The 22,113-nt window shown below is 38.7% G+C and overlaps 1 protein-coding gene across 1 annotated transcript in view; it reads left to right on the forward strand.

The window, feature by feature from the left end:
- Positions 1-22,113, forward strand: part of LOC135477607 (secretin receptor-like) — a 60,893-nt gene extending 38,780 nt beyond the window's left edge. The window contains exons 5-13 of the mRNA XM_064757773.1: positions 5,082-5,176; positions 7,272-7,440; positions 8,894-9,050; positions 9,536-9,596; positions 10,763-10,832; positions 11,977-12,068; positions 13,287-13,425; positions 14,546-14,587; positions 21,534-22,113. Of these exons, the coding sequence (XP_064613843.1) occupies positions 5,082-5,176; positions 7,272-7,440; positions 8,894-9,050; positions 9,536-9,596; positions 10,763-10,832; positions 11,977-12,068; positions 13,287-13,425; positions 14,546-14,587; positions 21,534-21,854 (1,146 nt within the window). The 3' untranslated portion in view covers positions 21,855-22,113. The remainder of the gene's footprint in view (positions 1-5,081; positions 5,177-7,271; positions 7,441-8,893; positions 9,051-9,535; positions 9,597-10,762; positions 10,833-11,976; positions 12,069-13,286; positions 13,426-14,545; positions 14,588-21,533) is intronic.

Raw genomic sequence — 22,113 nt, forward strand, 5'->3', positions numbered from 1 at the left:
GTTTTTTTATTGCCATGCATACTCGAGAATTGTTTATTTACACTCTGACGGTCAGTTTTGTGGGTGAAGGAAATTAGAGTGCATTCTTGGGTAAACCAACCACCTTTGGCAAGTTACTGACGAACTTTCCGACCTGTGACGTACAGATATGCACACCGTATTGGTAGAAGACAAATGGTCTTTGACGAACGTTTGGCTGCGCATCGAGCGTCAACAAGACCATGGGAGCAGTGAAAGTGGACAAATCTAAAAATGTCCTGTCGAAAGCCCAGGCTAGAATCTGCTGTATGTCATAATATAATTCGTAATTATTTTTTACATTCCGGTATGTAAGTCTGTGGACCATGAACGGGCTTGTGTAAGTGTTCTTGATCTATATATGGTACATCTGTGGATCGTAGATCGTAGTTTGATGGCCCTACTAGACTTGTTGGTTAATTCAATCTTGCATTCACGATGCTTGTGCTACCATAGCAACACCAGAAACGCCTCTTTCTTTGGCGGGACAAGGAGCTAGTTAGAACTAACAATGCTTCGACTTGCTCGATTCAAAAGATTATACGGCTGAATTATTGTTGAAAGATGGTTTACCGCTGCTGGCTTTGATGTGTGTACCTTTTTAATGAATATTTACATATGTACCAGATATATGCATCGGTTTGAGTTCTAAATGTCATTGAAATTGTCCGCGTGTGGTCAAATGGCAGTGAACCTATGAGCTAGGTTTCTCATAACAGTGGCTGGAGCATTTTTATTGATGTCACGACCATCACCTAATCACGCCCCCACCCCGCCACTCTCAGAATTTATTTATTTATTTATTTATTTATTTATTTATTTATTTATTTATTTATTTATTTATTTATTTATTTATTTATTTATTTATTTATTTATTTATTTATTTATTTATTTATTTATTTATTTATTTATTTATTTATTTATTTTGAGTGTTGTTTAAAGCCATCCTGAAGAATGCGATGGCATTCACCATGGGTGTAGTTATAACAACCGGCCAATGGAGAGTTACCGCGTTGCAGTACTGAATCTATGCGTCGAAACAGACATTCGTTTGTACCAGCCGTCAATCGAATAGAAAGTTCCAAGTCAATAATAGCAAGAGTAATTCCCAAAACTCACACTTAAGATCAAACCACCGAAGAGAATACGAAAACTTGGACGGAATCATTCAAAGAGAAGCATTCAACAATTTCCAGTGGTGTTGGAAGGAGGCAAGGAATATGCTAGACGAATGAATGAAATCATTATTTTCAAATTGTGTACCATGCTAGTATATAAGTTATCGTTAGTTAAGATATTTGCTGTGATGCAACTGTTTATATATCCAACGTGGCGATCTAATCCAACGCGATGAAGATACGGCCACTAGCCCTCCTTTCAGAAGAAGCTCTCTGACGAACCTCATGCCAGATCACACAAGGGAGCACTGTTGACTGCTTACTGCCATCATGTCTTTATGCCACGTAAGAGCGGGGGAGTCTCGAAAGTTCCCTCTCCGATAATGAGACTTCATCCATGCATGACTGGCGTGTAACCATCAAATTTAAAAGTTTTCTTGCCCACGCCCCTCTTAATGTCAGCAGCAACATTTACATTTTCAGCAATTTACCATTAAAATGAGACACTTATTATTTTCTAGTTAATGACACAGCTTTGTCTTGATAACCTTTCAAATCTTTCGGGTTAACCGGTGCATGATGACCTAACTGTACATACGATGAATACCCGCGTGCTGTATACTCATAGGAATCAAATGTCAAAATGACCTTCAGAACAAGGAATATAGAGGCCATGTCAAGGTTGTGCACAAATAAATTCCTTTCGAATTGTTGGGCATTATGTGAAATACAACCGCTAAAGAATAGATACGTGGAAAATTGGAATAATGTGGTTTATACTGTTTGGTTAATCAAAAGACAGAAAGTAGGGTCAGAAGCAGATTTTGCTATTTTAAGGCGTTTTCCTGAGGGAATTCCCTGTATAATAAAATATGGTTTCGCAGACCAAAATCATTCCCACATATTTCATGTCTAGTGAGAGAGTTGTAAGCAATAATGAAGTATCGGGCTGGTTCATGCAACCATATTTTTATAAATCGAAAAAAAAAACAAAAACGAAAACTTTTTTGCAACTTCAGTTACATTAAGAAAGGGTGGGAGTACGTGTTAATCAGTTTAACTCCGTAATAAATGCCCTTTAAAGGCACTGTGATATATTCACGTATAACTTCACGAATTCACGAATACCAAAATTAGACAGAAAAGGATATTATCAGTTAACTGAATATTAGCAAAGAATATTTTTAGCTTGGTCTTTTTTATCGGCCACACCTGTTCCATAGCTACTTCACTGGCATACCGGGGAAACCATTGCGTCGCTTCGAAGAAGATCTTTCACTGTGAGCAGGTTGGTACTCGCCCTGAGCGACAGGAGAACGATTTCCCATCTAGTTGCAAGGGGTCCTTTACATCAATTACGCGCGGAAATAAACGCGGAGACACATGTGGTTCATGAAATACTGTGCTTGATTTCCTGTCTGTAAAGAGCAGTTCACAGAGTATACAAAGTAAATGCAGAACTTCCTGTTCAGAATTTGTTATATAGATACCCTGCTGACAGTTCTTAAATCCCATAAAGACTAATCTATGATTTCTTTACTTGATTGGTGTTTTACGCCGTACTCAAGAATATTTCACTCATACGACGGTGGCCAGCAATATGGCGGGAGGAAACCGGGCGCAGCCCGGTCAAAAAACCCACGACCATCCGCATCCGCCGTCGTTGCTGACAGACCTTCCCACGTACCTAAGCTATGCAAGAAAATCCTGAAGCCGAATTCTTGAGGTTCTATGAGGCATCACTTTAGGTGTCGATGTCGTAACAAACTCGTAGCGAAGACTTTATGCTCCTTATTCGTGATACATCAACTGTTCGTGTCGTTAGCTCTCTTTCGACAGAACCGGTTCACTTAAAGATTGTAGACTTCAATAGGATGCTTGTGTATTTACAACCGGCCGACAAACCTGTTGAAATAAATACATACGGGCGTTATATAGAATATATGTGTTATAGTTAACAGAATAATCTGTTACAATAATACATTCTAGCATCACTCAGACAACAAACATTCTGTTAAAATTAACAGATTAATTTTTTGAGTGTAATCATAGTACTGAGGGTTTTTTCACAAAACCATTTTGACTGAAACTTGACTGAAATAGCGTACCACTACAGCATCAGCGGTCGAAATTGAATCGATTTATGCATATATTAAAGAGTTTAATTTGCATTATAGATTTAGACTATAGCCTGAAATCGCTTTGTGGAACGGGCCCCTGATTTTTTCTCAGTCTCCCAGCGCTATAGACTAAAAACACGCGAGCAAGAATTTCAGAAAGAGAAACTTATAATTGCACTGACCTTATACAATATTTAATACGTTATGCAGTAACACCAATTGAATCAATGTATAAATACGTTATGCAGAAGAAGAATATTGAAAATAACAGTAAAAGCTTTACTGCCAGTACTTGTAGAGTATGCGTGCCAGGGTTCGACACTCGTCGGTTTCGGAGCCGCCTTTGACTCAGAATCGAAGTTAATATCCTCAGGTAAATAGTTAATTAAGGGCAGTTCTCTTTTTCTGAATTCACCCACGAAAATGCCTGCCATCGTACAAGTGAAAATCTCTAGAGCACGGTGTCAGACTTCAATTTAATAAATAAATTACGGCCTGAATACATACATGACAAATAGACTCATTAACGTAACGGACAAAAACCTTCCCTTATCAGATCACCTGAATCGGATTAGCTTTAGAACTTTGCCGACGGGATTATAACACTAGTATTATCACACACCACCAAAATATTACACATGTACATAGTGCATACGTAAGTTGTCCACAGTGTTAGACTCCACGTAAGTAAATAAATTAAGACCTGAATACATACATAATGTATAGGCCTCATGACTTAACGAGAACTATCTTTCACTATAGCAGATCATATCAGACTCACATTGAAGCAATAGTCTTTTTTTTCCATAAGCGTCATTGTTAATGATTAGTTCTGTAACTTGGCCCCGGACTTTCGATGGCCATGAGGAATTGTGGAAAGGTAGCTATAAAAATCTAGACAAAGGCTGACGCCATTTTTTAGGCAGCTGCGACAGGTACCTCCTATACATGTGGCAACGTCAAGGGGAGATAACTCGGAGCTTTCTCACTACCCGACATATTCTTCCCCCTCAGCAAGGAGTTCCAACAATCATCCATAAATCTCACACGTGTTCAAAGTGTATAAAATTTCAAAATTTTTAAACCTAGCATGCAAAATGGCCAGCTGGCACCATGAAAAAATTCAGTGAGTGTGTGGCGTAAAACACCAATCATATAAATAAACAAATAAATAAAGAATAAGGTCGGAAATCAGTTTGCTGTATCTTTCTTCATTAATAACGTCATTTTATTGCACTATAACCTAAGCAACGTCAACGCAACAGATATACAAAGTTTTATTACAGATATAAACTTATATTTTTCCATGGTTAACGCTTTCAGTACTAATTTCATTCATTCGCCTTGAACATTCCTTGTGTCCTTCTGGCATCATGGAAAACTGTTGATTTCTTAGCCTTGCATGATTCCGTCCGAATTTCGTGCTTTATATATTTTCCTAGTTAATTGATGGTTTGTGTTAACCGTTGTGTTGGGAATTGGCCTTGCGATTATTGACAGGGAACGTCCATGTTGGTTGACGGCTCTTATACGAATGTCTGATTCGGCACATAGATGGTAACAACCCAGCGCGTGTATTACTGCGGGAGGACACCGGTCAATATTCTAGTGTTCCATAACGTTCTAACCCTCTTGGTCCTTAACAGAAAACTAAAGACACCTCTTAATACCAGAGAGATAATTACTTGTACTGCTACTGAAAAAGTATTCAAATCTTGCCGATAACAGAAAACGCAAGAAAATAAAAGAAAAAAATACTGAAATTGACATTTCCCAGAAGTAAGTTGAAAACACTTTTTAAAGATTTTTTGTTTTTTTTTTTCAGAAACACCTGAAGAACATTGTGCTCATCCAGAACATCGGCTACGGAGTGTCCTTAGTCTTCCTTGTCTTCGCTGTCGTCATCATGATCTACTTCCGGTGAGACTGAAACTGCCATGCAACAACATCTAACATGACAACTGACTGATCGACAGCGGAGAGTTAACCTCGCCAACGGGCTAGTTAGCCACGCCAACGTGACAAGCAGGGACATAAATTTTATTAGAGCCGACACTAAGAGTCCGTGAAAAGAAAATAGCATTCACGTTCCCGTCAAAGTGTACAAAATGAGTGAATGAATGAGTATGGCTTAACGCCACATCGGCAATATGAAAATGAAATCAGCACAAATGCACATACATGCGAACAGATCAAATAAAATATTCGTGATGTGCACTGCTCTTGCATAGCCAAAAACGTCCCAATAAACATTTCTTTTAAATATCCACCGTTCACAGCATGCAGCCTATATGTATTCTCAATTTCAGCTGTTCATTTATATACTTTTATTTTATTTTTGTTCTTTTTGTGTTATACGTAATTTGGTTTTGTTTTATTTCTGCGTCTGCCGGTCATTTATGCCATTCCTATGAAGTTATGTTTTTAATTCAGTTTATCCACATGTAATTTAGACATTATATACTGAATAATGCACCTGGGTTACAACGGTTCATTATTATTCTTTATATCCTGTAATGCAGAACATTGTTTAAAGACAAAGAAACTATTAACATCAAGTATATATATCAGATAAAAGCCCATTAAAAACTGTTCACAAAAATAGTTGGATAGATTTATTTTGGAATTTGTTCAACCCAGAAAAGACATATTTGGAACTTAGGACTCTGCGGATACCATGTCTGACCATATTGGGACCAGTAATGTCACAACAGGTTTTTGCCACTTAACACACCTAAACCGCTTCATTTCATCGTTGTAAATGCACATACATCTATAGATATATGAATGCACTCGCGGAAACGAATTATTTCACGGAACAATGTGAATGTGGCGTCACAGACACTGTCTGGGTCATTACAGACAACCGTGGATTCTGAACCATTTTACTCGGTTGGAAAAATTCTAAAAAAAAATAATTTTCATATCACCTAGTTAATCCGTTTAGTAATCAGTAATTATGAATTTATCTATATTTCACATGAAGCGTCATTGCCAGAGCCACACAATCCACACCAACTAGTATCTGTATCACCCCGTTAATCCGTTTATTAGTCAGTCATCATTGTGTATTTCCCGGAAACCTGACTTGCCAATGCGGCACCATCCACATCAACCAGTGTCTGTATCACCTCGTTAATCTGTTTATTAGTCAGTCATCATTGTGTATTTCCCGGAAACCTGACTTGCCAGTGCGGCACCATCCACATGTAGTATCCGTATCATCCCATTAAACCGTTTATTAGTCAATAATCAGTCAGCAATTAATTAGTCAGTATATTTTCCGGAAAGCTCCATTGTCGATGAAACACGACCCACACCAACCAGTTTTTGTAACATTCGATCAGCCCGTTTATCAATCCCTAATTGTCCACCTATCTATGATTTCCAGAAAGCTCCATTGCAAATGGCACACCATCCACATCAACCGGTTTCTATATCATCGCTTTAATCCGCTTACTAATCACTAACCATGACTCTATCTCTCTTTCCCAGAAGGCTGCACTGTCAACGGAACACGATCCACATCAACCTGTTTCTATATCATCGCTTTAATCCGCTAACTAATCACTAACCATGGATCTATCTCTCTTTTGCAGAAAGCTGCGCTGTCAACGGAACACGATCCACATCAACCGGTTTCTATATCATCGCCTTAATCCGCTTACTAATCACTAACCATGACTCTATCTCTCTTTCCCAGAAAGCTGCACTGTCAACGGAACACGATCCACATCAACCTGTTTCTATATCATCGCCTTAATCCGCTAACTAATCACTAACCATGACTCTATCTCTCTTTTCCAGAAAGCTGCACTATCAACGGAACACGATCAACATCAACCTGTTTCTATATCATCGCCTTAATCCGCTAACTAATCACTAACCATGACTCTATCTCTCTTTTCCAGAAAGCTGCACTGTCAACGGAACACGATCCACATCAACCTGTTTCTATATCATCGCCTAAATCCTCTAACTAATCACTAACCATGACTCTATCTCTCTTTTCCAGAAAGCTGCACTGTCAACGGAACACCATCCACATCAACCTGTTTATATCTTTCATCCTCCGCTCCGCCATCTCCTTCATGACGAAAAACCTCCTTATCGAGAACTTGGGCCTCCCGCAGGACGTATATTACACAGAGTCAGGTCATATTGTGTTTAGAGAAGAAGGCACGGTAAGACATGGACGCCAAAACGGCCACAATGTTCTGAGTGTATGGGGTATGCTGAGTGTAAGGGGTATACTCTGAGTGTAAGGGGTATACTCTGAGTGTAAGGGTTTACTGAGTGTAAGGGGTATGCTTTGAGTGTAAGGGGTATGCTCACAGTGTAAGGGGTTTGCTCCGAGAGTAAGGGGTATGCTGAGTGTAAGGGGTTCGCTCTGAGTGTAATAGGTATGCTCTGGGTGTAAGAGGTATGCTCTGAGTGTAAGGGGTTCGCTCTGAGTGTAATAGGTATGCTCTGAGTGTAAGGGGTATGCTCTGAGTGTAAGGGGTTCGCTCTGAAGGGAAATTTGCCGTTTAATTTACACCGACGTCTTAATTCGTTTCCTGTATGTAAATAGAGTGACTTACCGCGATTGACTTTTGTACTCAGTCGTACGTAGCAAACTCAGTCACATGTATGTTTGTGTGTTTTGCTGTTATTGCATTTGAAACTTTTTAACAGTTTTGCGACCAGTAAGCCCACTGTGCGTCATGCGCATGACAAACGGGATTCTTCTAATCCTTCTATCGTCGTCATATGACTGAAAAATTGTTGAGTACGACGTTACACCCCAAGCACTCACTCACTCTAATCCTTCTAGACCAGCGAGAATGCCGGGCTTAATATGCCAATTTATCCCTGTATTGTAATACAGACTGACTGAATCATACGGTGAAGGCGCTGTACTGCTGTTACTACCAGGCCCTTAAACAATGAGGTGGCGTGTTCGAATCCAGCTGTTGACTTTAAGTTAGGTTATTCGGGAAGACTATCAGGCGAGGGTGGTGATTTACTCAGGGAACGTCGGTTATATCGAGCCATAAGCGTGACACCCATCATACAAGAGAAAACATCTGTGCCTGTCTAATCAAGTGTGTTATAGCTATTAACAATATCGGTATAAAATCATACTTTTTTACGATTGTATCAAAACCCATCGAACCACACAGTTGTACCCAATGGAACAGAAGTGAGTGAGTGAGTGAGTGAGTGAGTGAGTGAGTGAGTGAGTGAGTGAGTGAGTGAGTGAGTGAGTGAGTGCTTAAGGTTTAACGTCGTACTTAACAATTTTTCAGTCAGGAACAGAAGTATATTTAGTTCATATTTAATATGCCGTTATACACTTTGAGGACAAGTTAAAAAAAACAAATCTGGTAATAAGCGTTAAGACGGTTTTGAACAGCCCGGTCCGTGAATGTATAACTACGGTAAATTACCCAAAATGTCTCCTCAAAATTGCCTTCTTAGAGACAAATAAATAAAATAAAGGGTTACTTCTATTCCTGCGACATACATCAATAAGATCTTAAACGGCCTTTCAAAAGGAACCTCAACAACTTTTGCTTAAATCATAAGAACTCGAAACTTTAGTTTAGTTACCATAAATAAATAAATAAATAAATAAACAAACTGTATTTGCAGCACTGGGAATGTAAGCTTCTGTTTACGGTGTTTCACTACATCCTGGGGGCTAACTACATGTGGGTGTTCGTGGAGGGTCTCTACCTCTACATTCTCATCTTTGTGGCCGTTTTCTCGGAGAAGCGAGCCTTTAAGTGGTACATCTTCTTCGGCTGGGGTGAGTCGATTTTAAAATGTGCCTTCAGTTAAAAATAATGTGTGCCTTAAAGAAAGGCAATAGAAACCCCTGAAATGAATATCAAAATATTTTTGTCCCAAGAAATTTGACAAATGAATTATTTCTACAGTAGGTTTTTGAAACCATATTTTCGAAAAGTTTTTCAACAAATCCATTAAAACTTAGAGATGATTTAACAGAGAGTAACTGCTTTCAAAATGATCCGTAGGTAAACACCTGAAATCAAGTGATGTGATCCGAAAAGACCATTGTATTCTATCCTGTTTTAAATGCTTTTCATGGCGCATCAAAAATGATTGAAGATGGAATTGTTTACAGATTTGCATGGCATTTTAAAAATGCCACTGACTTTGTTGACAAGAGGTTGTTTTTCGCCGGTTACATGTGACCATTTGCCAGCTATCACTGTCATCGCTGATGTGGTTTCACTCTTTGTTGTATGTCGGTTACATGCTCTGTTTCAGTTTCACCACTTGCGTTTGTCACACCTTGGGTTTTGGTCCGGATTTTCCTTGAAGACACGTTGTAAGTATATCACCTGTCTGTTTTTTTGTAAGGATACGTGGGGGTGGGGGTGGGGGGGGGGGCGATATCCATGGTCAAGGGTTCAGCCCCGAATTTGATCAAGGCAGAGGCTTATCTTCTTATTATTTTTGACTTATCGCATAGCGGAGTCAATTACCGGTGAAAGATCATCAGTAACTTGCCAATGGTTTGTGGTTTATCCCGGGCTCTCTAATTTGTTCAAGCCATAAACTGATCGCCACAGTTTCAGTGAGACATTCATAATGGTGTCCTTTTTAAACAACATACAATCAAGAAAATGAATCAATCGAGCTCTGCTGCAACACAGGGTGCTGTCTTGGGTTTACGTTATAACAAAATGCATCCGTTAGATAGTGGCAACAGTCTTGTGACATTTTTGTATTCTCAGTTACATTTATGTTCAAGTCATTGCAGTAAGGGTGGCCTGAACTAAAATATAGGTGTGGTCATGGACGGCTAGAATTCTAGAATAAGTATTGATTTTGAACACTTTTATCCAGTTATCACAGTGTCATTGATATACATATTGCTGGCCTGCTGTCGTTGCCTGTTGCTGTCGTTGTCCGTTCGATCGTCCGTCCAGGTGCCTGTCCGGACATTGTTTGGTGTTACCACTATATCTACAGAACCGATCCTTTAGAGGATATCAAATCTATTCATTGCGTGACTCTATCACCAGAACTGGGTCCAGTTGCAAAAAGCGGCGTACGACATTTTTTATCGTACTTTTCACCTCACTATTGCCGTATCATTGGCCTATATGTGCGATTATCGCATGTGCACCACATCTTTGTGAAACTGGACTCTGATTCCTATAGAAAATGAGTTATGTCCCTTTTGTGATGTGTTTTTTCAGGAATCAGAATTGAGGTTCCTGATTTCGATCCTCAACGCGAAGCTTGTATGATGGTATTGTGAATTATTCACGGGGCGTATCGTGAGGATTCGAAAATATTGTTATGTATTGTACCATATAAGCATTATACATACAAAAAATACAAGGTAGATTTGTTCAAATATGCCTTTTTGTTGTCAAGGACCCAAGTTTGTGTTCATACAACACAAGTGTTTTTTATATGTATTGTGCACAATGTGTCAGCAAGAACGCTGTCTCAAAATTCATGGAATGCTGTTTTCGCTTTTAGATGCTGGAATACGCATGAAGTGAGGGGATACTACTGGATAATGAAAGGTCCTATTGTCCTGTCTATCCTAGTAAGTTCCTCAAATTACTCCAGTAAAATACCACAGGGGCTACGTGGCCGAGGTTGTTAGCACGCCAGTGCGCGCAATGACCCAAGAGCTTCTCACCAATGCGGCCGCTGTGAGTTCAAGTCCAGGTCTTCCTGACTTTCTCACCGGCCGTATGTGGATAGGTCTTACAGCAACCTGCAAATGGCCGGTGGTATAAGTGAAATATTCTTGAGTCCGTACGGCGTAAACCACCAATCAGATAAATAAATAAATAAAGTTCTGTGTCATGTGTCGGACATGGACGTAATATTATCAACACGTAAGATATAGCCGGCATTACGAACCCTTCGGTATGGTGAAACCAATCCTAAATTAAAAACGTCTTCAAAAAGATTATCCGCTAAAGGTTCGGCTGTCCCTGTGTCCGTGGTGAGTGACCAACCACAGAAATAACATCGTCATTATCAATTATGTGAACATTTGACTGAATTGTTCATTATTTTAAGGAAATGTAGCTAGAAATTGAAATAAACATCGTAATATGCACGACTGAAAGCTGCACCCAATAGAATTTTTAATCATTTTTAGGAATTTTGAAATATAATTATTGTCATATGTGATATCTAATATGGGCAACATTGCAGGTACTCACTATTTTTCACGCTTTTTGTTTCTTTATATTCACCTGTGTTGTGGGATTTCATATAAGTAATGTTTTACTCATAGGTAATAAAAACTATTCTAGCAGTGAAACTTATTTAGGGTGGGGGAAACGTCTTATGATGTACCTAAACACTGGCCATATGATTCATAAAGACGCCATAGATTTCAAACATTTTAATGAAGTTTTTAATTCTTTAACAAGAATATAAATAATATTTGAATCCAGCTATCGTGGTCTCAGCTGTGGCTTTAAGTCATGAGGTTTATCAGGTACCTGACAAAGGTCGGTGCATTACGACACTCTAAGTCTCTCCCACCTCATTTTTGGGGACGCCGTTATACAACCGTAAATCAATGGATTAATCAATCTATATTATTGTCTTTTTAAATTAGAAATTTATTACTAGTTATATATGTGTGCTCTACGGACGTGACCTTGCTATATCCCAAAATACATTATTTCTGCAATCAAACACATAGTTTTAGCTTTCGTCTGTTGCAGGTGAACTTTTTATTTTTCTTATTTATTGTTCGAGCCTTGTTTACAAAGTTGAGGACGTCCAGTCGTTTGGAATGTCGACGGTTCCGTTATAGGTAGGTTCACTGAACACGATGTTGATCCCCAAACCTTTGTAGCGCCTGATAATTCCGTTTCATGCTGTATGTTATTATTTTTTCATGATGGCACTCTTGTTTAGTTCAGGATTTGTTCACGTTTTAAATTGTTGTCTCCACACCATTCATTCATGTATCAATGCCGTGAACAAATTGTTTTTCGAATGATTTCTCAAACTTTTAAAAGAGATGACAGGAGGGTAGGGTTTTTTCCCTCTAAAACTAACATGATAATTACGTGATATATTCTTATTAGATAAACAGAAACTGTTAGTGTCTGACGGATATGTCAACAATTCAGTGGGATAGCAGACATTTTTGATTAAGCTTTGGCATAAACACATAAATACGGAGAAGTATGCCACTGTTTTGTATGACATTTCGCATGTCTGTACGCAGTCCATTCTGAATGGTAAATATTGCAATTTATCGTGACGCTCTTACCAAGTTTTATCGTGACGCTCAATTTCTACGTGCAGCCATTCTCTTGAAAAATTTCCTACCAGAATGCATCGGGTCTATAATACCTGTGTCTGTAAACAGAAGCTTGGGATTGGCTGTTTATGTGGCTATATGCACCAGTCATCGTGCATTATGGTACGCAGGCCGTGGCATACTTCTCTCCACAAAAATAAAAATAGTCTGTTAATTTTAACAGAAAGTCTATAGTCTGAATGATAGTAGAATGTTTACCGTTATTATAACATAATACTTTAATCGTATTCAACATAATATCTTGCTAGTCTAATGCAATCTACTAGTATGTGTTGAATTAACGAACTGGTATGTTTCGTCTTAACATAACAATCCGCTGCAATAACAGAGTAAATTATAGCATCATTCAGACTGTCCGCTAAAATTAACAGATGATTATTGTTTTAGAGTATCCATGTATCTCTGGTGGGGCCTCCGTGGTTCAGCTGGTTAGCGCGCTAGCGCAGCGTAATGACCCAGGAGCCTCTCCCCTCTGCGGGCGGTGTTCCTCTCCGGCCATAAGTGGGAAGCTCTGCAGCAACCTGCGGATGGTCGTGGGTTTCCTCCGGGCTCTGCCCGGTTTCCTCTCACCATAATGCTGTCCGCCGTCGTATAAGTGAAATGTTTTTGAGTACGGCGTAAAACACCAATCAAATAAATAAATAAAATGTATCTCTGGCTTAGTTGTTAGTCCTTCTGGATACTTTTAACCTCTTCTTTCAGACGACTGGCCAAGTCTACCCTGGTCCTCATCCCACTGTTTGGTGCCTATTACATCGTATTTATATGTATACCTGATTATTCTCACCATGAACTAGAGCTGGCCAAACTCTACACAGAGTGTATATTATCTTCCTTCCAGGTAACACTTGTCTTTCTTTAAAGGGAATGAAACGTTAAAAACGAAGCAAGCGTCCATAAGACCATTAAAGATGGAGAAAACATAACAGTTACATAAAGTTCAGATGAAAGATTGCAAAAAGTTAATGTGGTTTTCAGTATTTTTTCCTTTTTTCTTTAAAGAGAAAAAGACACTTGAAAATAATTTTTGTATGGTGGGTTTTTGGTCCATATAGTCTTCGCGTAATAATTCTTATCGATGAGGATGTAACACATGTTTAATAAATATATTTGCGCTCAACCTGGATTTTGGTCATATTTATATTTTGAATATATTTATAGATATTATCAAGATTCAGATTAAATTCATATGTTTGTATATAAACAACGAACTTACGTTCAAATAAATTTATTAGACATGCATCACATCCTTATCTAGAACATTATTATGAAACGACGATAAGTATATTTTATTATATTTACTTTTTTCTCTTTTTACCGATATAAATACAGTCAAATGTTTGGATTGTAAGTTGCGCTTAATGGAGAATATTGATACTATATGGCAGTGACATCGAACACTTTTTTCTTTAAATTTTCCTTCAGATCTACATGTTTGTGGACTGTATTGATAAAACATGTCGCAATATAGTTTTTTTTCATGTTTTAAAATCATTTCAACACTATAAAGATTACGGGCATGTGTCTGATATTTACCGAAAGGCAATAATTTGAGATGTTTTCGGAAAATACATAAAACTGGACCTGATTAGCGAACAAGGATTTTCTTGCTAAAAAAATCTCTGGCGTAGCCTTTTTATACGACGACGTATTCTTATTATTATTAAGATCATGCTGATGATAACGATTATTACAATAATAATAACGATGACCTGGACAGTTTGGTATCCTTTGGTTACACGCCACCATTTTCACCATTATGTGATTTTTCTCTCATCCAAGAAAAAGTTCCCCACAAATGTTTTAGCTTTTCACTTCAAACTTTTTATTGTACTTGCCTCACAAATGCCAAGTGCATATAAAATGACTGCATTAAAAAGCTGAATCGGTTCGCCAAAGATATTAAAAAGACTCTTCTAGCGGTCACTCAACACGTAAACCACAACTGTTTCTTTTCACAGGGATTTATCGTTGCTCTTCTCTTTTGCTTCCTAAATGGAGAGGTAAGAACAACTTTATCTGTTTTCTTTACTTTTTACTTCATGACCACTTAGCGTATTCTTAATTTGTTGTGGTTGTAACATCACCCGCTACACTGTAATTAAACCAGACGGCAATTTTAAGTGCGCATGACACATCCAGATCAACAAGGGGGGTAAAAGGCATCGAAACCTTTTTGTGTGTTTTGTCTATGGACTCGAGCATAGTTTCGTTCTTAGAGAAATCCTGATAAAAATCTTTAATTGATATGAATCCTGGGCTTTCGCCATAAATTTTTTTGCACGTGCGCACTCAATAAGTCTGTCTGGCTTTTTAACATCGAAGAACAGCCGTGGTTCATCAATTACAGTTGATTGGCTCCGCTTATGTGCTCTTTATCCGTCCAATACAGACCAAAGAATGCCGGTTTGCTCTGAGATCCTCAGTGTGGTATAAATATAGTCGACCCTCTTCATAATGCAGATAGATAACATGATGGGCAAAAGCTGTGTCTAATCTAATAATTATTTTTTCGCTTGACTGATGATGTACGCCACACTTAAGAATGTTGCACCTTTATGATGGCCGTCAGATTTACTGGTCAAGGAAACCGGGCTAACTTGAAGAAAAAGCACTGTATGTGTATAGTCTGGTGGTAACTGGGTTTGAACCCGTGATCTGATTGGCTTATATGGCTTGGGCTCAACCAGTCTGGACCGCTGGGACAACGAGGGCCCTCGCTGTATTACAAGCTATACCGATCAGGACATATGTGGTCTCTACCATGAACCTACAACGTTATGGATAGGCTATGAGCATGCGTTTTGAAATCTTTAGTAAGATATATCCTGCAGGAGTTAATGCTCCATCTTGACATCCTGCAGGAGTTAATGATCATTCTTTGTATCCTCCGGGAGTTAATGATCACCCTTTGCATCCTACAGGAGTTAATGCTCACTCTTGACATTTTGCAGGAGCTAATGCTCACTTTTTACATCCTGCATGGGTCAATGATCACTTTTGACATCCTGCATGAGTTAATGATCATTCTTGACATCATGCAGGAGTTAATGCTTACTCTTGACATCTTGCAGGAGTTATTGCTCACTTTTGACATTCTGCAGGATGTAAAGCTCACTTTTGACATCCTGCAGGATGTAAAGCTCACTTTTGACATCCTGCAGGAGTTAATGCTCACACTTGACATCTTGCAGGAGTTAATGCTCACTTTTGACATCCTGCAGGAAGTAAAGCTCACTTTTGACATCCTGCAGACGTTAATGCTCACATTTGACTGAAACCTGTTACGCTGCCCGATTAAATCCAGTGAAGATTGATTTAAGTAGATATGCATTTTTGTGTAGATTATTTTTTATAGATTCCTGATTACATATACTGGGAACAAATCATGCCTATGTAGTATTTTTTAGGTAGAAACTGATATGAGCAGAAACTTAATGCAACGTTTATTGTATTGTGTTATATTGTATTTATTCACCATAAGTACAATTAGAAAAATGTTTACAGAAAATGAATCATGGCGGGAATAAAGTGACAAAGGGCTTGATCTATGAAGATATTCTTCTGTATTAGTTTATATAATTATGTATAAAAGAATGTAGAACTGAGTATTGCGTAGAAAATAATATACCAAAGTTAAATGTAGTGCATTTTGCCCAATGCCATGCAGCTTCCTTGCTTGTTCTCGTGGACTCTCTGGAATGCATATAAGAACTTCAGCCCTCTCCTCTCCACTATATATACGAATACCTTAACCCATCCTATCCTGTATACCTACACCTTGCTATAGTTAAGAGTCCACATGGATGATTCTTTGTTTCCGCTTTTGTACCCTCTAACCGCTTACTTGACACCATCACGCACACATATTGCACATTAACTAGAAGAGTGCAATATTCAGTTTCAACAACTAATTGGGGATCGTAGTTCCGAAAAATGATTTATTTATTTATTTATTTATTTATTTATTTATTTATTTATTAATTTATTTATTTGATTGGTGTTTTACGCCGTACTCAAGAATATTTCACTTATACGACGGCGACCAGCGTTATGGTGGGAGGAAACCGGGCAGAACCCGGGGGAAACCCACGACCACCCGCAGGTTGCTGCCAGACCTTTCCATGACAAATACATGATGGGAAATAGTCAAGTTCGGTGATGTGGATCCACAGAGAATGGCCAACCGTCAAATACGTCCCAAAATTTAACTGATGCGCTATCTTGTTACTTCCGAATTGTGGACGCGAATCTATATTGTATTACATAGGGTCATTACGTTGTCACTGCATTCGTCCGAGATTGCTGAGACGTAGGGATCTCAGGACCACGCAGCCTAGGAAATAACCGATCGACACTGTTCGTGAGATAAATCCACAGATGAAAAAATAAGGGACATAACGGTCACAACGGTCGCATTAGGTTTTTAAATGGAGCGCTCCATGGCGTTGGTTTGGGGTCGAACAAAATTTTGCCAAACGTAAGGTCATAGCGATCTGGGACTACCAGTAATGGGTTTATGGTTGGATTTATTTATTTATTTATTTATTTATTTATGTATTTGATTGATATTTTACGCCGTACCTAAGAATATTTCACTTATACCTCGGCGGCCAGCATTGAGTGGAAAACGGGCAGAGCCCGGGGAAAACCCACGACCATCCGCAGGTTAATGCCAGACCTTCACACGTACGGCCGGGGAGGAGCCAGCATGAGCTGGACTTGAACTCACAGCGACCGCATTGGTGAGAGACTCCTGGGTCATTACGCTGTGCTAGCGCGCTAACCAACTGAGCGGTTTATGGTTGGCAGTGCTCATGCTTGTTCGACAGATTTCATGGTTATTCACCTGTAATTTTCCATCTGCATGAAGTGTTTTGTTCAAAATGAAGAAAGAAAGAAATTAAAGATAAAAACGTTTAAGTCAAGACGATATTTTGAATGGTTTATTTTTTTTCTGAAAACATTTCCAGCTTGAACAAAAGGGAAATAAAAATATGTTATTTTGTTTTAACAGAGACTTGTGTACTCTGATTACAGAAATATATAGCTCCATCGTTTCATCGTTCCCTTGACTCCACCCTATAATAAGATCACAACACTCCCTCTGTTAGGACGGCAACCCTAACATTTTACCTTACATTTCTTATTTTATCATATTCACCTAAAATTTGTGTCCAAAATTGTTCACGCTTTTGTACTTAGTTATTTTATTTCATAAAATATATGACACTGAGGCCATACCAAATACATATAGTAAAGGTTTAAAATATGCCAAAGTAGACGTAATGGGAATGGCACAGGAGTCGGATTCAACCGACCGGATGTAGATTAGAAACTGCAATATGGCGTCGCAAGGGGGAGATAACTGATCTGTACAGATGTTTTCTGTGTGTATTGTCAGGTTCACGCTCAGCTGGCTGCTTTCTGCGGAGTGGATGGCCTAATGAAGAGGCAAACGAGGTCATAGTGTTCAGTCTTCATACGTCACTCATACAAAACAAAACCGACCGTTGTTGTTGTTTCATCACACGTGACAAAGAACCTCTTACTAAAGCGGATATCGTTATAGTATGACCTGTCTTACTGTGTGTCAGCTATACATCACGCTTACATGCGCTGCTTTACACTTTCGGTTCCACAAAACGCCTTGCGTTTTTCCAGTCTTTCTGTTTCACGTTGTTTTTGTACGGTTCTGTGTCTTTGGATTCTCAGTGGTAAATTTGTCGCATGTGCCTGGATATTGTTTTTGCACGAAACCCCATATACCCCATCGTTGTTGGTATCCCATTTGGACACCTTTTCTTTCTTTTCATCGCGGTTTGGAAAAGTCTTGATATTATGCACAAACGCGAGAATAGTGCAGTGGTACTAAGAATCGTAACCTGGAACAAATTAATTAAGTAGCTTAGTGTATCCTTAGGCAAGAGCATTGATTGCCTAACAAAAGTCGATCCAAGCGGGGTACTGTTGGTGCCCGTAAAAGTAGAGGGTACCTGACAGTGGCGTAACAGATTGGAACAGCAGAGAATGGTGTGGTTTTACACAGTTTGGAACCGGTTTTTGTAGGCACGATTAAATATTGAGCCAAATAATGTTTCAGTAATTGAAACACTCAGTGCAAAGCGGAGCGTAAATCTTAGCCTAAAACATCATTCAGTACCATCAGTTTTATACCCACAAGTTTTTGTAGATGCCTTGCCTGATTTTTGTACCAAATAACAACACCAGAAGTAGGTTTCATGGACACCATTACAATGATTTCAAATAGGATAAATTAAACTTTAGCTCTTAAAAAATAAACCAAAATTCAGAGTACACTGCAATAAAAAAAATGATGCCGAAACTGGCGAAGTTGCATTTGATTAATTATTATTTTGCTTTTTTGGGAAGTGAAAAGTTAGACATATGTAGGGTCTCGTTTATAATTTACAAGTGTACTTAGGCTTGTTCCGTTATGGTGATTTGGCGTACAAAGTCGGTACGAGCCTCAGCCAGTTTCTACCGGTTAGTCAAAGAACAATAAAACAGAAAGTAGGGGAGGCAACTCGAGAGAAATACCTATTTCACTGTTAGCGAAAGATTGACAGCAATGTGTGAGTGAGGGGAGGGGACATAATCGATGGTTGTTTATTGCGCCAATCTGGCTTTCTTGTGTTTTGTCCAAAGAAAGACTGCACGTGCATCTCACGTTCCCCTTTCCTTCACCAACAATTTAGCTTCATGTACACATGCCTTTTGTGTTCTTATGTCTGCTCTGCCATGTTACCTCACGCAGGAACTGGAATCAGTAAAGAAGAAGCAATATTTGGTTTTCAATTTTTGAGATGTTAAATAGTTTCAGATCTTTGAATTTTCATATTTTGGTGGGTGGGGTGAGGAAGGGAGGGGGACAAATTATTCAGCTCTCTACCGGACTTCGCCAGGCCTCATGTCCATGTCACAGGTCGAGATGTTCAGAGCTGCGACAGTATGACCTCGATTTCCTCTTCCTCATACATTTCGTAGTATTACGCCCTTTTCTACTCACCTACTGATCAGGTCAACTCAACTCAAAGAAAACTCTGAAGTTTACCTAATACCCACCAATACACAGTCAGCAGTAAACTATAAAGCCTAGCTTCAATACAAAATGTCAACTCATCAACAGACATAAGAAAGCCAAAACGCAAGATAAAAACGTCCCAGATACCGGTGCTTAAAGTGTCGGGAACTTAACTCGCCAAACAGGACGTTGTCATGGGAGTTGGTACTCTCAAAAAATGTTAAATTTAACAGAAAGTCTGTTGTCTGAGTGATGCTAGAATGTATTCTGTTATTGCAGCGGATTATTCTGTTAAATATAACACACATATTCTATTAATTCAACATAAAGATGCTATTAGACTGACAGTATATTATATTAAATATGACACAATACTGTGCTATATAGACGATATTGCGCAGTGAAGACTGAATGTCTTAGGGTGAGAGGTGAAAATGATTGCCCACGAGACACGAAGCGTCAAGCAGGTTATCATTTCCACCTTTCACGAGAAAAATATTTATAATATTCAACCTTCACTATGCAGTATACCATTTGATTGTGTATATTTTGACAATATCATGATTTCGTGTATTTGAACAAGTTTAAGCAATGTTTCAGCTATAGGCCCTCGCAGACGTGTGTATTGCGTGCCGTCGCACATGACGTATTGTATGACGTCGTGTCGTGTTGCGTGACATAAGAAATGTTAATGTTGCCATTCTGCTTAGCTCGGATTAAAACGTCATAAAACAAAATATTTCTTTTTGTCACGTCAATAACAAAAGTGATATCTAACTCTAAACAGTGAGATATCGCTTTTATCAGTTATAGGAAATCCTAACATTTCATCGTTATATAAATAACAAAATAGCAGAATACATTTAGCATCACTCAGACAACACACTTCCTGTTAAATTTAAGAGATTCATATTTTGAGTGGATATCCAGTTCGACCTTCTAATTGTTCTCTTGTAAGACGCCGTAATTCATTCGAATCATGCCTGGACTAGTTATCCGAAACAACGCTGGATTTAGTGAATCAGTTAACGATGTATCTATGGAGCTTGGATGTGAAATGTTCCTTGGACTTCAAACCTGTATTACAGTTAACTCAGAATCAAATTGCAATGCCGGTCTTATCGTAACACTATCGTAACACTGGGACTATAGCAGACTAAAATTAGCACCGGGCTTAATTTCTAACACACGTCTGACCAAGTGCGTCCTTTGTGCACAGAAGCTTTCTCATTTGTTAATATCATTTCAATTTGGTTGTTACGTTTATTTCTGCAGCGAAGGCATCAGTTGGTTTTCGGATTTTATATAGTAATTTTGCTTTTTAAGTTTTTTTGTCTTTGTGAACGGGATGCGCTGTCAACATTAACAAATTTAAAAGAACATGTGTTCTGCTTGGCTGAGACGCTCAAAAAAACAAGTGAGCTAACAACAAATCTGTTTTGTACAATGTTAGTGGAAAAATGATTTGCATTATAATGCATTTTACATTCATTTATGTCTTTTGATCAAAGGCCTTCACATTAATTAATGTATTTTGATCAAATGCCTTCTACATTTCTTGTCAAAGCTCTTCGTCACACATTTTTGCACGTTACACATAATATTTTACAGTAGCAATTTTACATTATCCAAGAATCGGTACACTTTCTCTTTGATTTGTTGGTTTTCTGTAAGGCATTTAGAGGTTTAATTTGATTTTGCTTTTAAATTAATTGTGTCATGCTGACATTTTTTCACTATTCCGAAGCTTCGGTTATTCGCTGGTTCAGAGAATATTAGATAACTGAGAACCAGTTTTTTTCTTTTAAACCTTTTTTTTTTGTTGCTGTAAATTTTATAATTGAAGAATTTATAATCAATAACATGTGACTTGTGTGTTTTTTTTTATTTTATTTTTTCTTCAGGTTCAAGCTGAAATTCGAAAAAAGTGGGGCATCGGCATTTTGCCGGGACGCAGTAACTCCGGGAGATCCGGAACCATGTCAACTGTAGCGCGTGGCTCCACAGTGATTTCAACAGGTCACGAGGAGGGTCATCATCAGCCGAAAAGACCGGCAGGGGGAGCTGATGACTTAGCACAGTTCGAAACCATGGAAATGATGCCTCCACCCTCGAACGGACATGCGCGGAAGGGCGATGCAGACGTTGACACCTCGCAAGGGCTGGCAAATGGTCACATGTTTTTTTGCGGTGACGTCACAGGGGAACATAGACCAATGATTTAGCTCTATCTTGTTTGTTTGACAAGACACAGCTATAATGTTCCCAGCTGGTGTTGCTACGTACTTTTGAAAGTCTTGTCTTGTTCTGAGGGCCTTGTTTGTTAATGCTTGATCCCTCGATGAGATTTATGAATGTGACTTCGGAAATACCTGAAATTCTTCCAACAAGCCACATGGCAATTTTTTTTTGCGCTAACCTGTAAGCAAAATGAGATGTTATGTAAAACTGGTGAATGCAACTCAATCACATCAACCAGAGAAC

Source organism: Liolophura sinensis, chromosome 11 (genome assembly GCF_032854445.1).
Source record: "Liolophura sinensis isolate JHLJ2023 chromosome 11, CUHK_Ljap_v2, whole genome shotgun sequence".
Taxonomy (NCBI): domain Eukaryota; kingdom Metazoa; phylum Mollusca; class Polyplacophora; order Chitonida; family Chitonidae; genus Liolophura; species Liolophura sinensis.